Source organism: Ornithodoros turicata, chromosome 1, assembly GCF_037126465.1.
Source record: "Ornithodoros turicata isolate Travis chromosome 1, ASM3712646v1, whole genome shotgun sequence".
NCBI classification, from domain to species: Eukaryota; Metazoa; Arthropoda; class Arachnida; order Ixodida; family Argasidae; genus Ornithodoros; species Ornithodoros turicata.
In genome coordinates, this window is record NC_088201.1 from 213854635 (window position 1) to 213869041 (window position 14407).

The following is a 14407-nucleotide window of genomic DNA, read 5'->3' on the forward strand; positions in this document are numbered from 1 at the left end:
AATGCTTGCGTTCCTTGTTGTTAATGGCTGCCGAGCAAAAGACTATTGCATTCGACGAAAAGATGCAGCTCGCTTGTCTTCACACACAATAAGCTGTGCCATCCACATTATAGCGTGCCATCCAAACGCCCGCAACGAAGAGAAACGTCATGGTTCTGACCTCAGACGCGACCAGATACCTTATGACATTGTAGGTTGGACTGTATGGCGGTATTGACACTGTAGGTTGGACTTACACCCTAAGAACTCCTGGATTGAGGATACGTAGCAACTTAGAAATGTTACCTCTAAGCAACATCTGAAACATTGCAGCAACATCGAAACAAACATAGTACTGCAATGTTGCACGTTTCGCATGGAGCATTATTTCCGAGGCACTTGCTTCTAGTGCTCCAGTAACGCAATGTTTGCACGATATTGTTCTGTCTGTAATTCCCACCAATAAATAATGAATGAAATCTTGACTACTTCGCCTGACGTTCACCCGTAATTTATCTATTGGTTGTTGACGACGTGTTCAAACGTTGCGGCAACGTCTCATGCACAAATTAAATGTGACCACAATGCCAATAGTTCAATGTTGGCGGAGCATTACGATTATGTTGCCCAGGCAATGTTTCAGGTGCTGCAGTGAGTTAACATTACAATTAGTGTGGCCATTATGGGGAGAATTGAGACTGAGAGATATATTCTGGGACAGCACTGCGGACGCAGTATGGAAGATGACTATGGACAAAATGATCGAGACGAGGACAACATAAGGTCAAAGAAAATTAACCGACCGAGAAATTAATTACAATCCATTCTTACGCTCTAACCCTGGATGTGGCGTTCTTCCATATAACATCTGCGACACCACAGCCCTCGCGTGGCATAGTGGTTAGAACGATCGCCTTCCGCGCAAAGACTGAGAAGTAACACGTGTTCGAATCGTGACTCTGCTGTCTGCGATTTTCCCAGAGCTTCCCGGTAGGCTTCCCAGACGAATGTCGGCAACATTGCCCTGAAGTCTGCCCAGGAGCAGTATAATTACTGAATATGAAAGCATACTGTCCTCACTTGCATATATATTACCAAGACTGTAGTGTGTAATTAACTGTGTAGTTTAACTAATGTAGTCTGTGTCCGGTGTAATTTTTGTAACGTCGCTACACTATAAATAACTGGTCATTGGCACTGTTGCATCAACATTGCGATATCACTTTTTTTTGCAATGTTGTTTGTGTAATATTGTTGCAAAACAACCAAGTCGGTCGTTAGCAATGTCACATCAGAATTGCAATGTCATATTTTTGCAATGTTGTTTCAATGACATCGTTGTAGCATAAAGAAAGCGGCCATTAGCGACATAACAACAATATTGCATTGCAATATTGGTGCAATGCCACTGCAACAATTTTTGCTGACTGGGTGGGTATGTCTTCGCCCGAAATTTGTGTTTCATTAAACAGATATCAAATTCTGCACACAGCACTTTGTTTGTTCCCTGGGTTTTTGAACTCTTTTTAAAGAAATGACTCGAAAGACTCGTGGATTCGTAGAACCTTCCTTTAATTCGAATTCGGATCCGAGAAATTCTGGATTCCTCCCATCCCTTAATATTATCAACACAAAACTGTGCTGATAATATTGAGATGTTGAATGGGGAGTTTCATCGCCATGGTCGATGCTCTACCCTTACTTGTGATGATGCTGGGAATGAAAGAATGAGACGCGTCACAATAAGGATAGATGTGTTGCAGCATCAAGAAAGGTGAAGAGAGCTTTGCGGGCAGAGTGTTGGTGGGCTGTATGTGGGCAGGGGCCAAGCAATTTTGTGACTGGGAGGGGGGGAGCCCAGCTCGTTGGAGGGAACCGGAGAGTACGGTTGGAGAAGGTGTGGAAGGTGGAGAATATGCTGTAGATCTCACACAGCACCGCAGTGAGAGCACTGGGGAGAGTCAACTTATCTCACGCGTTGTAAAGCACACATCGACGCGCATTCAATGAACTAATCGGGGATCTTGATGAGAGGTATACGGAGCGCTGAATCAACTTTGCTCTGCATATCTGGGGGGAAAATGTCAGCGGTTCATTGGCAGGAAGCCAGGGGAGTGACGAGGCGTGGAAGTACGGAACGACGATCTCCCCTCGGCAGCGCAATAAGGGTCCGTCTCGGAGACGAGAGAGCTGCTGCTGCGGCGCTGTCCGCCTGTTCATTCCCTTCGACACCGCAATAGGCTGGTACAATAAACATAAACAAACAAACAACTTTATTGTGAGAACACATCAACTTAGTGCGAATCATGATAGGAAAACCGTGAGCCAATGATAAAAAAGGTGACAACAGACACAAAATTTCTTGAGTCTGATATACGAAGTAGAAAATATATTGTTCGCTATGACTTGTTCCAATGTGTTGTCACACTTATCTGTGTATAGGGATACATGAGCTGCTCGCGTTTTGGCCCGCATGTGTGGTCGGGAAGTTGATGCAGGGTCGTAGCATGCAGATGAAATAATTAAGAAATATTTTCAACTGTTCATTCTACAAGTATGTACGACATATTTGTCGGCGCGCTGGTGTGAGCAGGGGAGTCGTTTGCACTCGGTATTGTAAGTACGTCAGTATCATCTGTAATTCACGCTACACAATAGCAGAAACACAAAATATACGTACATCCATGCAAAATATATGTACATCCATGTATTATATGCATGAGGTAATTGCCGGTGCAGGGGGAGGGTTGGCTGTGTATAACTGCGATGCAAAAATAAAAACTTGATGGTTACGCCCCTAGCGGCAAACTGGGCCGAGGGAGCTCACAATATATTGCTGCTGTCGGAAGATAGCCTTGTGCTTTTGCTTTCACGTCATGTGCCTTACCACAGACAAAAAGAAAAACTTTGATGGTTGCGCGCCTAGTGGCAAAGTGGGCCGAAGGAGCTCACAATATATTGCTGCTGTCGGAAGATAGCCTTGTGCTTTTGATTTCACGTCATGTGCCTTACCACAGACAAAAAGAAAAACTTTGATGGTTGCGCCCCTAGTGGCAAAGTGGGCCGAAGGAGCTCACAATACACTGCTGCTGTCGGAAGATAGCCTTGTGCTTTTGCTTTCACGTTATATGCCTTACCACAGACAAAAAGAAAAATTTTGATGGTTGCGCCCCTAGCGGCAAAGTGGGTCGAAGGAGCTCACAATATATTGCTGCTGTCGGAAGATAGCCTTGTGCTTTTGCTTTCACGTCATGTGCCTTACCACAGACAAAAAGAAAAACTTTGATGGTTGCCCCTCTAGCGGCAAAGTGGGCCGAAGGAGCTCACAATATATTGCTGCTGTCGGAAGCCTTGTGCTTTTGCTTTCACGTCATGTGCCTTACCACAGACAACACACAGATGTGTGTATGAAGGTGTATGTACGTATACAGAGTGTATGGATTTATACATTTTGGATTGCTTTTGGATACATTTGGATATATGCCATAGACATGCTGCTTTCACTATTCTCTCTGGGCCGGCAGATGTTCTTTGCCATATGTTGCTCAACCGTCAAACGACTAATTACCTAAGAATCGTTGAAAAAGCTGCGAAGCTGTCCCAAAAGAGAACATCTGTTCCTTACGGTGACATGATATCATTACCGTTTTGATAAAAAGACTCCGTTCTGTAAAAGAATCCGGTCCATGAAAAATTTCTGGAGGAACGCCTTTTTTTTTCTTTATTCTGTTCATTGGGCATCTTCGGAGACGCGTCTTTCCTTCACCCCGAGTGTGAGAGGGTGAAGGAACACAGTACCGCCTCATGCATCGAAGATGAGCTTTAACTTGCACAAGCGTGTGTATGGGGTGACTCTATCTGAACTGCCCTTATCTTGGGTTGCATTTTCTGTTTCCTCTCACATTGGGGGTGAAAGAAAGACGGGTCTCCGAAGATGCGCTATGAACAAAATAAAGAAAAGTCAACGTACAGGTGGACGCATCATCACAGTATCATGCGCACAGGAAGAATTTGAAAATATTTGAGAAGGAAGAAACCAAGTGCACAAAAATATTCCGCTGCGCTGAGTATTTCGGGATTGCCGTTGTGTTCAAGTCATTTTCTTCAGACAGGCGCTCTAAATGTACGTGAAAGTATTGTACGGTCGCAGCAGTTGGAGATTGCCACATGTGCGCCACGAAGTCTCAGAGGCAGTCAATAAGCTCACATGACCATATATGACTCTCTGTTTTGCAGGATAGTGAAGAACGGTGAATGCGATGCCAAGCATCTTGATCAGTGCTACCAACATCTCATCCCTGCATATAAGTAAGGGTCACCTTTCATAACGGCTTCTGTCGGCGGATGAGTCGGTAGCGTGTCCGCCCGCCGATTCAAAGATAGGGGATTCAAAGCATACCGATGACGCTGGTAACTTTTTTGGAAGGGTACAAATCGCTGAGGAACTCCGGTGTGGATGGTTTTTATATGTTGATAGTACGTCCATGGAATATCCAGTGGATTAAAATGGATATCTATTACACGTGCACAATATCCAGGACTACACGTCTTATGGATGTTCATAAGACGTTTCTGCTTATCTGGGAAGATTCAAAGCAGGCCGATGACGATGGTAAGTTCTTTGGAAGGACACAAGTTGCTCAGTCTTCCGCGACTGACATTAAATCTGGTGTCTCATGTGCCGAGATTTCGGTGCACGCTCAAAAAAAAGTAACGTGTGCACAACGTTAATCCACAGACGCGACCGTTGTGGCGTCGCTCGTGATCGCACTTGTCTGGCGACAAAAAAATTCCGAACTATGATTATGATCACGATTACTTACCTTCACAATGGGACAGTTGGCGTCCATGAAGGGAGAAGGTGCTTACATTAACGTATAAACTACGTGTTTTCTACACTGCACGTAAGCAATACCGTTCGAAGGTAGACATGGAATGATGGGAATGATGGCATGTAGTCTTGCGTCGGAGTGCCAACATAAAAGGAAGGCTGCTGAATAGACGCATTGTTTTCATAAAAACTCAGGGCAAAATATGTTTGCCGCATGACGCCCTCTGTCCCAGTCGCAGAGCCTACTGGTACCCTTGCCTGATGCCCCTCAACGGAGAGCAGAGCATAGACGCTTAGCACGAAGACGCAAATACGGCTCGCATTTACAACAACTAAGAAGTCAGAACAATATCTCTAAATGGTGATTAGCTCCGAGAGTGTTGAAGATGGCCATCTTAGTTCCTGTTTTGCGACAGCGCTTTTCCAATAGCGTACCTACTCTGCCTGTACCAAAGTTTCTGGAAGCTAATTTGTTTATTTACAGGAATGACTTGAACGGAAGCCTATGCTACACAACGACAGACACGCAACAGGCGCCTACATTTTCAGGAGTAGTGGGATTCAAAGTAGATAATTTCTGTAAGGCGGCCGTTACTTCAAGTGGACTAAAAGCGGTAAGCATTACTACGGGAAAAATCATATATTTCGTATTTTCGTATTGTTTAAATTATGGAAATGCAAACGAGGTCGTAGTGCTGCGAAGTAATACAAGGTTTTTTTTTTCGATTGTTCGAATTCCTTTAAACTTTTTTCTGTGAAAATACTTTGTTTTCAATTTTCCGGTAACTGCATTTCCAAGGAAATTGCTTCGCGCGTGATGAAAAGAAGATACGAGGATTGACGGCATTAACGTTTAATAGCGATGGATCGTATTAATGATTGATTAGTATTGTGCGAGCTCCAAGCGCCTCAGCAGCAGACTATTAGTGATAAGGTAGTCTTGTACTACAGACGGACCGCTTCGTGATAGAACCAAAGAATAAATCCTACACTCAGGTTTAAGGAAACCCAGTGTCGCAAACCTAGTTGCCGTGGTGTCCTTCTTCACATATGATTAGTGATACTTTACTGACACACTGAATACGTCACTCACAAAGCAAGTCGTTTATCTCAGGCGGATCCTTCACCTCGCAACCAGAGAAACAAAACTCCTGGCATGCATAATTTTTTTTGCTCAACACAAGTATATCAGTGCAATTTGGGATCTCAGCACTAAACGGTACATTATTTACTACACCTGAGGACACTTCAGGAAAAGCACGCTTCATTTATATGAGAGTACTACCGGTTTCAGCTATAACGTGCGTTTGATAGAAGCCCCGAAAGTGGAAAATACGAGGCCTCTGCTTAGACACCACGTTAGGAAACACGCGTGAAGCAACATTAAGCATGGCGTCAGAGCATAGACAACATCATTTTGAGGTCATGTCGTTTTAGCGCTTGTCGACATATTCCGATTGCCTTCATGCCAGAAGACGAACGTATTTTGGCAACGTCAACTATACGATGCTTCTTCCGAGACTTAGTAGCAGATTTCCCCTCAGTTTAAGCAAATCGCATCGACTCAGTGTGTAATAGTAGGTTGTCATCGCCTCTTTGAAAGTGGTCAACAGTAGGAGACCTCATTTAGAAAACTGAGCGTTTAGTGCAAGATTATCGGATGAATATAACTACCGAGGTGGAAAGACGCCCGGAACAATGCACAAAAAAAGTAAAAGGACTGTTTATCAGACGATCACGGGTGCGGCCATATATATGGTCACGTGTGGGTTGACATTTGCTGTGACGTGCGACCAGGACCTGTCCCAAATGCATTGCCTTCTCCCAGCACGTTTTCGTCTATGGAGCAACATTGGACGCTGCACCTGTGCCGTCGAGGCAGGGGAATTTCCTTGCGGCCGACTTCGGCGAGAACCGTCCTTTTATCCATGCCGAAAGTAGAATACTCTTTTAAACTCCACACAACTGTGCCACATAAGGTGTCGAGTAATAAAGACTCAGCCGTAGGGATGATCACATGCAATTGACTTCAGGCTTCGGCTTCAGACTTCAGGCTTCAGGATCCGAAGCACGCAACTGGCGTGAGGCGCTGCGTCAAGTCCTGGCGCTAGCGTGAAGTAAACTAAAAATAAAACGTTATAGTTCAGTCCAAACCCGGGCCCCGTGAAAATTCATCTAATGCTGTTAATTCTGAAACTTCATTGAAAATGCTCATGGGCGTCATTTTCATGTTGTATGTGTGACAGTGGTGTGGTGAGTGATGAAAACACGTCTCGTCTCTCACCGTTCTAGGTCCAAGGCTCTACAGTGAGCGAATCGTGTACCACGAGGTGTGGGCATCCGGGGTACTTGTATAACACCACCTTCCTTGGTCCATGCAAGGCGCCACAGACTGTAAGTACACAGTGCAGAGTCAACACTACCTAGATAGATGAAGCCTTGCCATCCATGGACGTGGCGTAACAACTAATAGTCAGCCAATCATAACAGTGTTTTTCACAGCGGTAGCCAATCCCGGTCGAACCTTCAGCTTCACCGGTCCTGGGGAGCGTCTCCACTCTTTTTTGCAAATTGGGTCATGGATGTGCTGTGTATGTTTCAGCACGGCCATCAACACTTAAAATCCTGGGTCCAGTACGCCTCCAAGAACTACGTTTAGTTCTCAGAACTTTCAGAACTTCGCCAATACAATGTCTATGCATATAATCAAATTAGTGGTCTTTAGAGCAACGCAGGTTTTACCTGGCTGCTTCATATTCATTAAGAATCAAGGTTCACCCTCAGAACCCAAGATATCAATGTGTGGAAGGTACACAATTCAGACAGCATTTCTTAAAACAGGCATTCAGCTGTGTCTTCTTTTAGCGTTCGAATGTCACAACCAGTTGATCACTATGGCTTTCCAGAGTACAACTCTATTATCCTTGAGTCAAGTAAAAAACTCATTCATGGCAGCCCCTCCAAAATGTAACATGTACCTCTCCAGATACAACAAACTTTAAACTGTGAAGCACCAAACTGCAACAGGAATTTGAGGTGCGAAAGGATAGCTTTGGCAGCCACGTAGAGTTGTAGACTGATGGTTCAAAGGGTGTTTCCAAGGTATCATGCGCTATGGTCACTGGCACTGTTATAAGGTCACATCCTGTGAAGGTCACCATGTCTGTCTTCACAGCAGAAGTGTATGCCATAATTTTAGCCCTTAATTATATCTTACAAAATCGCATCAAATCATCAGTCATATACGCAGATTTTTTGACTTTATTACAGACTATCTGTAGCAGTCATTCACAAAAGACCCCATTGTCCATCGTGCAAGGAACCTAGCAAGCACAGGGTATATCGATTACTTTTGCGCTGGATACCCTGCCATGTTGGGATACCAGGAAATGAAAAGGCCCATCGAGCAGCTTCTGCTGCCCTAACAAACGAGATAACGCCCTTCGACATTCCATCAAAAGATCTCGGGCTATGTTTAAAAAGCAGCAGACACTGGCAGAGCTTTTGGGACCAACACACAAGCAACAAATTACGCACTATAAAACCTATAAAACCTATTCCTCCATCTGCATCCAATCAACTGTGTGAGGTGCTATCCTGTCGGCTCCGCCTGGGACACATCTATTTAACACATGACTATCTCTTACGGGAAGTAGACCGTCCCGAATGCAGTCACTGTGGGGAACAACTCTCAATCTTTCACGTCCTCATTGTATGCCCAGCCTACCAGCATCTCCGTGAACGTCATTCTGTTTCGTGGAATAGAAACTTCTTGCCACTGCCCCCGGCTCTTCAGCTCGGCAATGAAAGTTTTGTACCCTTTGAAAATGTATACATGTTTTTTTAGAGGCACCGAGTTTTTAAAGCATCTGTGATTTTACTAACCCAGCACTTAGCACTGGTTTAGTAAGCACAAAAATTTTACCTAGGTAAAACTTACAGTACTATTTAGCGCATTATGGCCTTATTAACTAATGCGCCACAAAAAAAAAAAAAATCAAATCAAATCAAAGCTTTTAGCTGTCGTAGCCACGTAGATGAACCACTGCCGTCCAGGCGTAGTAAACAGGAAAACTTCAAAATAATGCTCAAAACTGTCCCATATTTCTATCGTGAGTAATTTTGTGGAAAGTGCTCTTTTTATCTACAGATTCGTCTCTATAGGTTCCAAGTTAGTTGCAATAATTCCGGAGTTATTGGATTCGTAACAGGGCGCATCGCAATCAGACGAAGTCAGGCTTTGTGTCCACGTAGAGGAGGAGGGAGAGAAGGTAATAAGCAGACCTTCTGTATCTAGGTGGCGCTGGCAGAGGCCGCAATAATGTGAAAATGTTGGAAGAGCGCAATACAGCGTAACCGGTGCGAATTGTTTCCCCGTGCCATTGTTATATGGCGTCTAGTTCCGCTACACCATTGTCGTCATTAGCGATGCGACGCCTTAGCACCATGTGCGGAACACAGGGATTACATATGATCAGTGTTCTCTTGCTGGGTGATAACAATCGTGCCGTTCATACGAATACGCTGCTGTCTTTTGGCTGTTGCCCTGTCAAAATTCCAGAACGCTTTTAGAAAAACAAAAGTTATTTTATGTGCCGCTAAACATACGAGAGAATGACGTTGGGACGGGTTGCACACTTGCAATACAGGGCGATATTAGCGACACTTCCCCGTTAACGGCTCAAGCTTGGCAATATGGGGCCCCTATTGCCAAGTCTAATCCAATACGGGGAAACTCCTGGCAAAACCCTATGTGCTGCTGCCGACACTCCCGACATCGGCCTAACATACGCTTTGCAACACCGCCCAGAGTTGGGCCGATGTCGGGTCTCGATATTGGCCCGATATCATTTGGACATGCTGCCGATGTCATTTCGACATGCTACCGATTTGTGACCGATGTTGCACAAACATAATTTTGTATTTTTATTCGTGTGTTGGCAATCGTAAGGAAAAAAGCAACGTTAGACTGGTTGTTTGCGAGGAAACTAAGTTTTATTTCTACCATTTGTTTATTACTCGTTTTATTTTCTGATGGTTTCCTTTATTTCTCGTATTTCCCACGGCGTGCAATCAGCGCGGTATTACAAAAAGCAAGACGAAAAAAGTTCAAAAGCGCCTTAAAACGAAGTGCAAGAATGTTTTAAAAGGTACCGGCATTCCTTTCGAAACGAAAACAGATACTATATATGTCTTACGAGCTTGCGCAAATTCGAGAGCCCTGCTCGTCTCGGAATCAAAATGGTGGAGGTGACGTATCTCATTTTAATTCGCTGACGCATACAAACAAGGCTCGAATGAGGAATTGCTTCGAATATTAACTCTACATCAACGTAACGAATGTGTTTCCTACTTGCTTTTGGCGCGGGACACCAAGCAGGTCGATGGAAAGCCAGTGTCTGCGTCATGTCGTTTGCTTCGGTCAACATCTAGCCGACGATGCCAACTTCAGTGGGATGTTGGTCGCAAGTTGGCAGTGTCGGTATCATGTCTCTCGTTTCTGTGATCATCAAGCCGATATTGTCAATCTCTGTGAGATGTCAATTGCACGTTGACATTGTCAGCGTCATCTCGCTGGTGTCGGTCAACATCAAGCCGACATTGCCAACTTCAAACTGATATCGGTCGCAAGTTGAAACTGTCGGCTACACGTCGCTTGTTTCGGGCAACACCGAGCCGACATTGCCAACTTCAGCGTGATATCGGTCGCAAGTTGGCAGTGTCGGCTAGATGTCGCGTTTTTCAATCAACATCGAGCCGACATTGCCAACTTCTGTTGTATATCGGTCACAAGTTGGCAGTGTCGGGGATATGTTGGGCCGACATGCCCAACTTGCTGCCGATATCGGCCCGATGTCCTGTGCTGCCTGGGTTGGTGGTGTGCTGAGAACCGTTCTGGACCATGTCGAAGAGTGGGAACACATGTCAGAACGCTTTTTCAGTACAGTCTGGTACACACAATACATCGACGCTGTGCCAGAATATTTTCGAGGAATAACTACATACCCCAATTTAGGCAGGGTACATTTGCTCCGATGTGAACCCAATACGAAGTTTTACGTTAAACGGGGTAGTAGGGTGTAAATATGTAGCACGAATACGGAAGCTCACTGTGTGAGATATCACTGCCATGGCCACGGCAGTCATCTCCGTCAGTGAGACGTCTACGGATGACGTATCGTCATGCAGCGTAGGGTGACGTAGCGTAGCGTCCTAACGAGAACAAATGCGATGGTCGATACCCTATCTGTTCTCACATCAGGGGTTGGTGCCGAACTTTGTATGATTACGTATCTATCAAACGACGGGACACAGAAAATGCTTTTCAGTAAAACAGAAAAAAAAACATTTTCCTTGGTACCCTTGAGTGTGCTATGATCTGATCCAAATGTACTAGAGCGTCACACACCTGATTAACATTTCGGTATTGCCTTTCAGTCCGGACAAGCATGCTTCGACGACGACCATGTGGTACGTGCACTTTTATTTTCTAATTAGACAACCAACATTATTAGCTACGTCATGACCAGATAGATTGACAGAAAACACCAGAATATTTCGTGAAGACTAGCTGCACCATTCGGCATTCCGTAAAACACTCTTCAATGCTTTCTGGTGGCACTATAGGACATTGATGCTACAATATTAATCGAAGTGCCAAAAACAAGCCAAAGGACGCACGCTTAGACACAGACAGACACGACGCAGACAGCTAACTTCTTGATGTCTAGAGAGAAGTGCCTGTTTCATCTTCGATGACGCAGCTTGCAGCTCACGCACCCGTTTCAAGCGTCTGAAAAACGTCATTCCTTCCAGAGCTCGCTCTGTCCTTCAATCTACATTCGACTAGTATACCTTTAAAACATATCCAAATATAGAGTTGATGGATATGCAACACAACCCTCAGGATAGCCTAAAATGTCTTGCACTCGTGCGCTACCACGCTCCTGGCTCTGTTAAAAGCGGCTGTGCTACGCCTAAATGGAAAATACTCGTATAATTCGAGCCCTGACTTCGACCTGTTTTGGATCAAACCTCCAGGACGAGAGGGCACCCATCAAGAGAGTCACCACGTCGATAGTCACCATGTAGTTGATACTGAGACTGAGTTTGACTGAGACCAAGCTGATAGGATGATCTCACAATCACAACTTAGCAAGCAGACGCTTCATGGACAGAACGCCGTTCTTTCCATCACCCCATCCAAGATACTGCAGGCACCTGTGAAAATAAAGAGTAAATATATGAAACAAGTATATTGATGAACAATTTGTGCGCGTGCGTGTGACCGCTGTCAGTTTCCAAAACAAGTGAACTACGTATGCACTATTTACACGCGCAATTTCTGCTACAATTTAGCTGTTGTGAAAGGGGTAGAGTATCGCCTGCGGCGATGAAACTCCCCACTCTCCAAGGTCGAAAATAAAGTTGTTGTTGTTTGTTCTGCTACAAAATTCTGCTATCCCAGGGAACGGGTTCACTGCTAAAAATCGAAGTACGATTAATTATTGCATAATTAATGCGGCGGAATGCGCGTATTCTCTTGTTTTTTTGTTGTTGTTTTTTTTGTTTATAGCGGACACACCGTCCACCCACTACCACTGTGCAGCGCTATCCACCTCTACCCACATCCATCCACCCCTAAGAATCACTATCACTAACTGCAAAGCCAACAACAAGAGCGGCAGCCTTCTCTCCCCTCCCCCTCCCCTGGCCGCGCTACCGTAGAGAGGTATTCCATCTACCATTGTGCTTGCACGGCATGCCGGTATTGAATAAAGAAGGGAGCAGAAAGGTTTTTCTCCGGCCCTTCGCACATCAATCAGTCTGTCACGGTTTTCGAACTGGGGAATTGTAATGCTAAAGCATAAAAGATATTCTACTTTGTATGGTGTTGACAGATAGAATAAATTAATTAGCATAGTAAGTGCAAATTTAGGGGTAGTTCCTTCGTAAGTCCTTCTTGATTCGCACTTAGTATTTCAATTTGACAGATAGAATAAATTAATTAGCATAGTAAGTGCAAATTTAGAGGTAGTTCCTCCGTAAGTCCCTCTTGATTCGCACTTAGTATTTCAATTTGTCTATTCTAACCTTCTGTTATTTTATCATTCTGTTTATAAGTTATATATATTCGATTCTTTAACTTTACTAATCCCTTTTTGGTAATCGAAATCAGTCCCAAACTTTCGACCACCTTAGCAACAGCAAAGTCGTACGACATCCACGGTTCTCGGTTCTACATTTGTGGCTGTAAGCAGGTCTGTCTCCAATCCACGTAGCACCTATGTCGTGTTACTCTCCGTTGGGGAGCCGAGTGGCGCGAGGAAATTTATCGCATTAAGTTGTCAGTTGCAACGCATTCGCAAAATCAACAAGGACAATTACCTGAAGCTCTCCTAGGAGATACTAAACACGGACAAAGAGGACGTGGGGAAGAAAACTAAAAAAAAAAATAATCTAGCTCTGACTGCTTAGGATTCCTACAGTTGCGAGCCTTGCAGGAGACAACGATATTCCACGCTCCACTTTTCGCGGTACCCTTACATTAAAGCTTCACTGCTGGTTTGAGTCATCTGTTGTCTTCGTATTCTTCAAATTCAACGAAATGTACATCTTTCATTAATATCCCTGGAACATATCTACCTGGTCACGAACGTCCTGAATATCCGGATATCCTTGTGATCCCACACTGTTAACAAAAGGTGTTCTTTAACTCCTTTCCTTGCCGCATATATCACTCCCTTTTGGATAGTACAATTACTCTCAATAAGGGATTCTCCTCACAACCTGTAGGAAGTGGGGATACGCTCTAACCCCTTACTGGAGAGTATTTTACTCTCCGGCAAGGAGTAAGGGAGTAACACCTTTGTTGAGAGTAATTGTACTCTCCAAAATGGAGTTATATATGTGGCAAGAAAAAGGAGTTAAAGTACACCATTTTTTAAGAGTGCAGTAAACAACACATGTCTCAGGTACGCCTAAAAAATATCGCGCTCTGCATGCTTGCATTCCGATGTATAAGGCGCAGTACATATATCCTGGGGAAGTTCCTGGACTATCGAAGAGACCAGGATATAAGCACTGATTGAACGTCGCTGGAATCTCATCGGGATGTCGTTATTTTTACTGAGTAGTATTTCGATGGCGCTAGGAGCAAGCAAAAATACCTTGTCTGAGCTTCCGATATAGCGTGAATAAATAGCATTCGCGTGTTGCTCGCTTTGCAAAGAATTTACATAGCAGTCTTAAAGACACAGATGAATGTTCTTACAGCTCTAGTTAGCAGGTAATCACAGTAGAGCTCACAGGCTGAATTGAAAACACTGTATTTGACAGGAAATGACGCTGTCGCAATTGTTGGCATACGTTGACTAGATGCAGGTGTAGGGACAGGCACATCCATCGTCGTATTTAGTTGGCCTTCAAGAAAGCCACCTTTTCCATTATGTGCAGTGATTGTTACTGAAAAGAGTATTGTGTGAGCTTCATCAGCGTCATCACTGCCTCTGAATTTTCACCACTTTCACCGTTGCATCCATCAAAGCGATGGGCGAGACCACGAGGGTTCATCAGCCAGGATCGACGCATCAACAT

General features: G+C 44.4%; 2 protein-coding genes across 2 annotated transcripts in view; both read left to right on the forward strand.

The window, feature by feature from the left end:
• The window catches only part of LOC135376279 (uncharacterized), a 329348-nt gene that overhangs the window by 194841 nt on the left and 120100 nt on the right, over window positions 1-14407 (forward strand). The gene's annotated exons all lie outside the window — the stretch shown is intronic.
• Window positions 1-14407, forward strand: part of LOC135376259 (uncharacterized) — an 87833-nt gene that overhangs the window by 70962 nt on the left and 2464 nt on the right. Inside the window, exons 10-13 of the mRNA XM_064608870.1 lie at window positions 4216-4287; window positions 5295-5424; window positions 7103-7204; window positions 11249-11281. Of these exons, the coding sequence (XP_064464940.1) occupies window positions 4216-4287; window positions 5295-5424; window positions 7103-7204; window positions 11249-11281 (337 nt within the window). The remainder of the gene's footprint in view (window positions 1-4215; window positions 4288-5294; window positions 5425-7102; window positions 7205-11248; window positions 11282-14407) is intronic.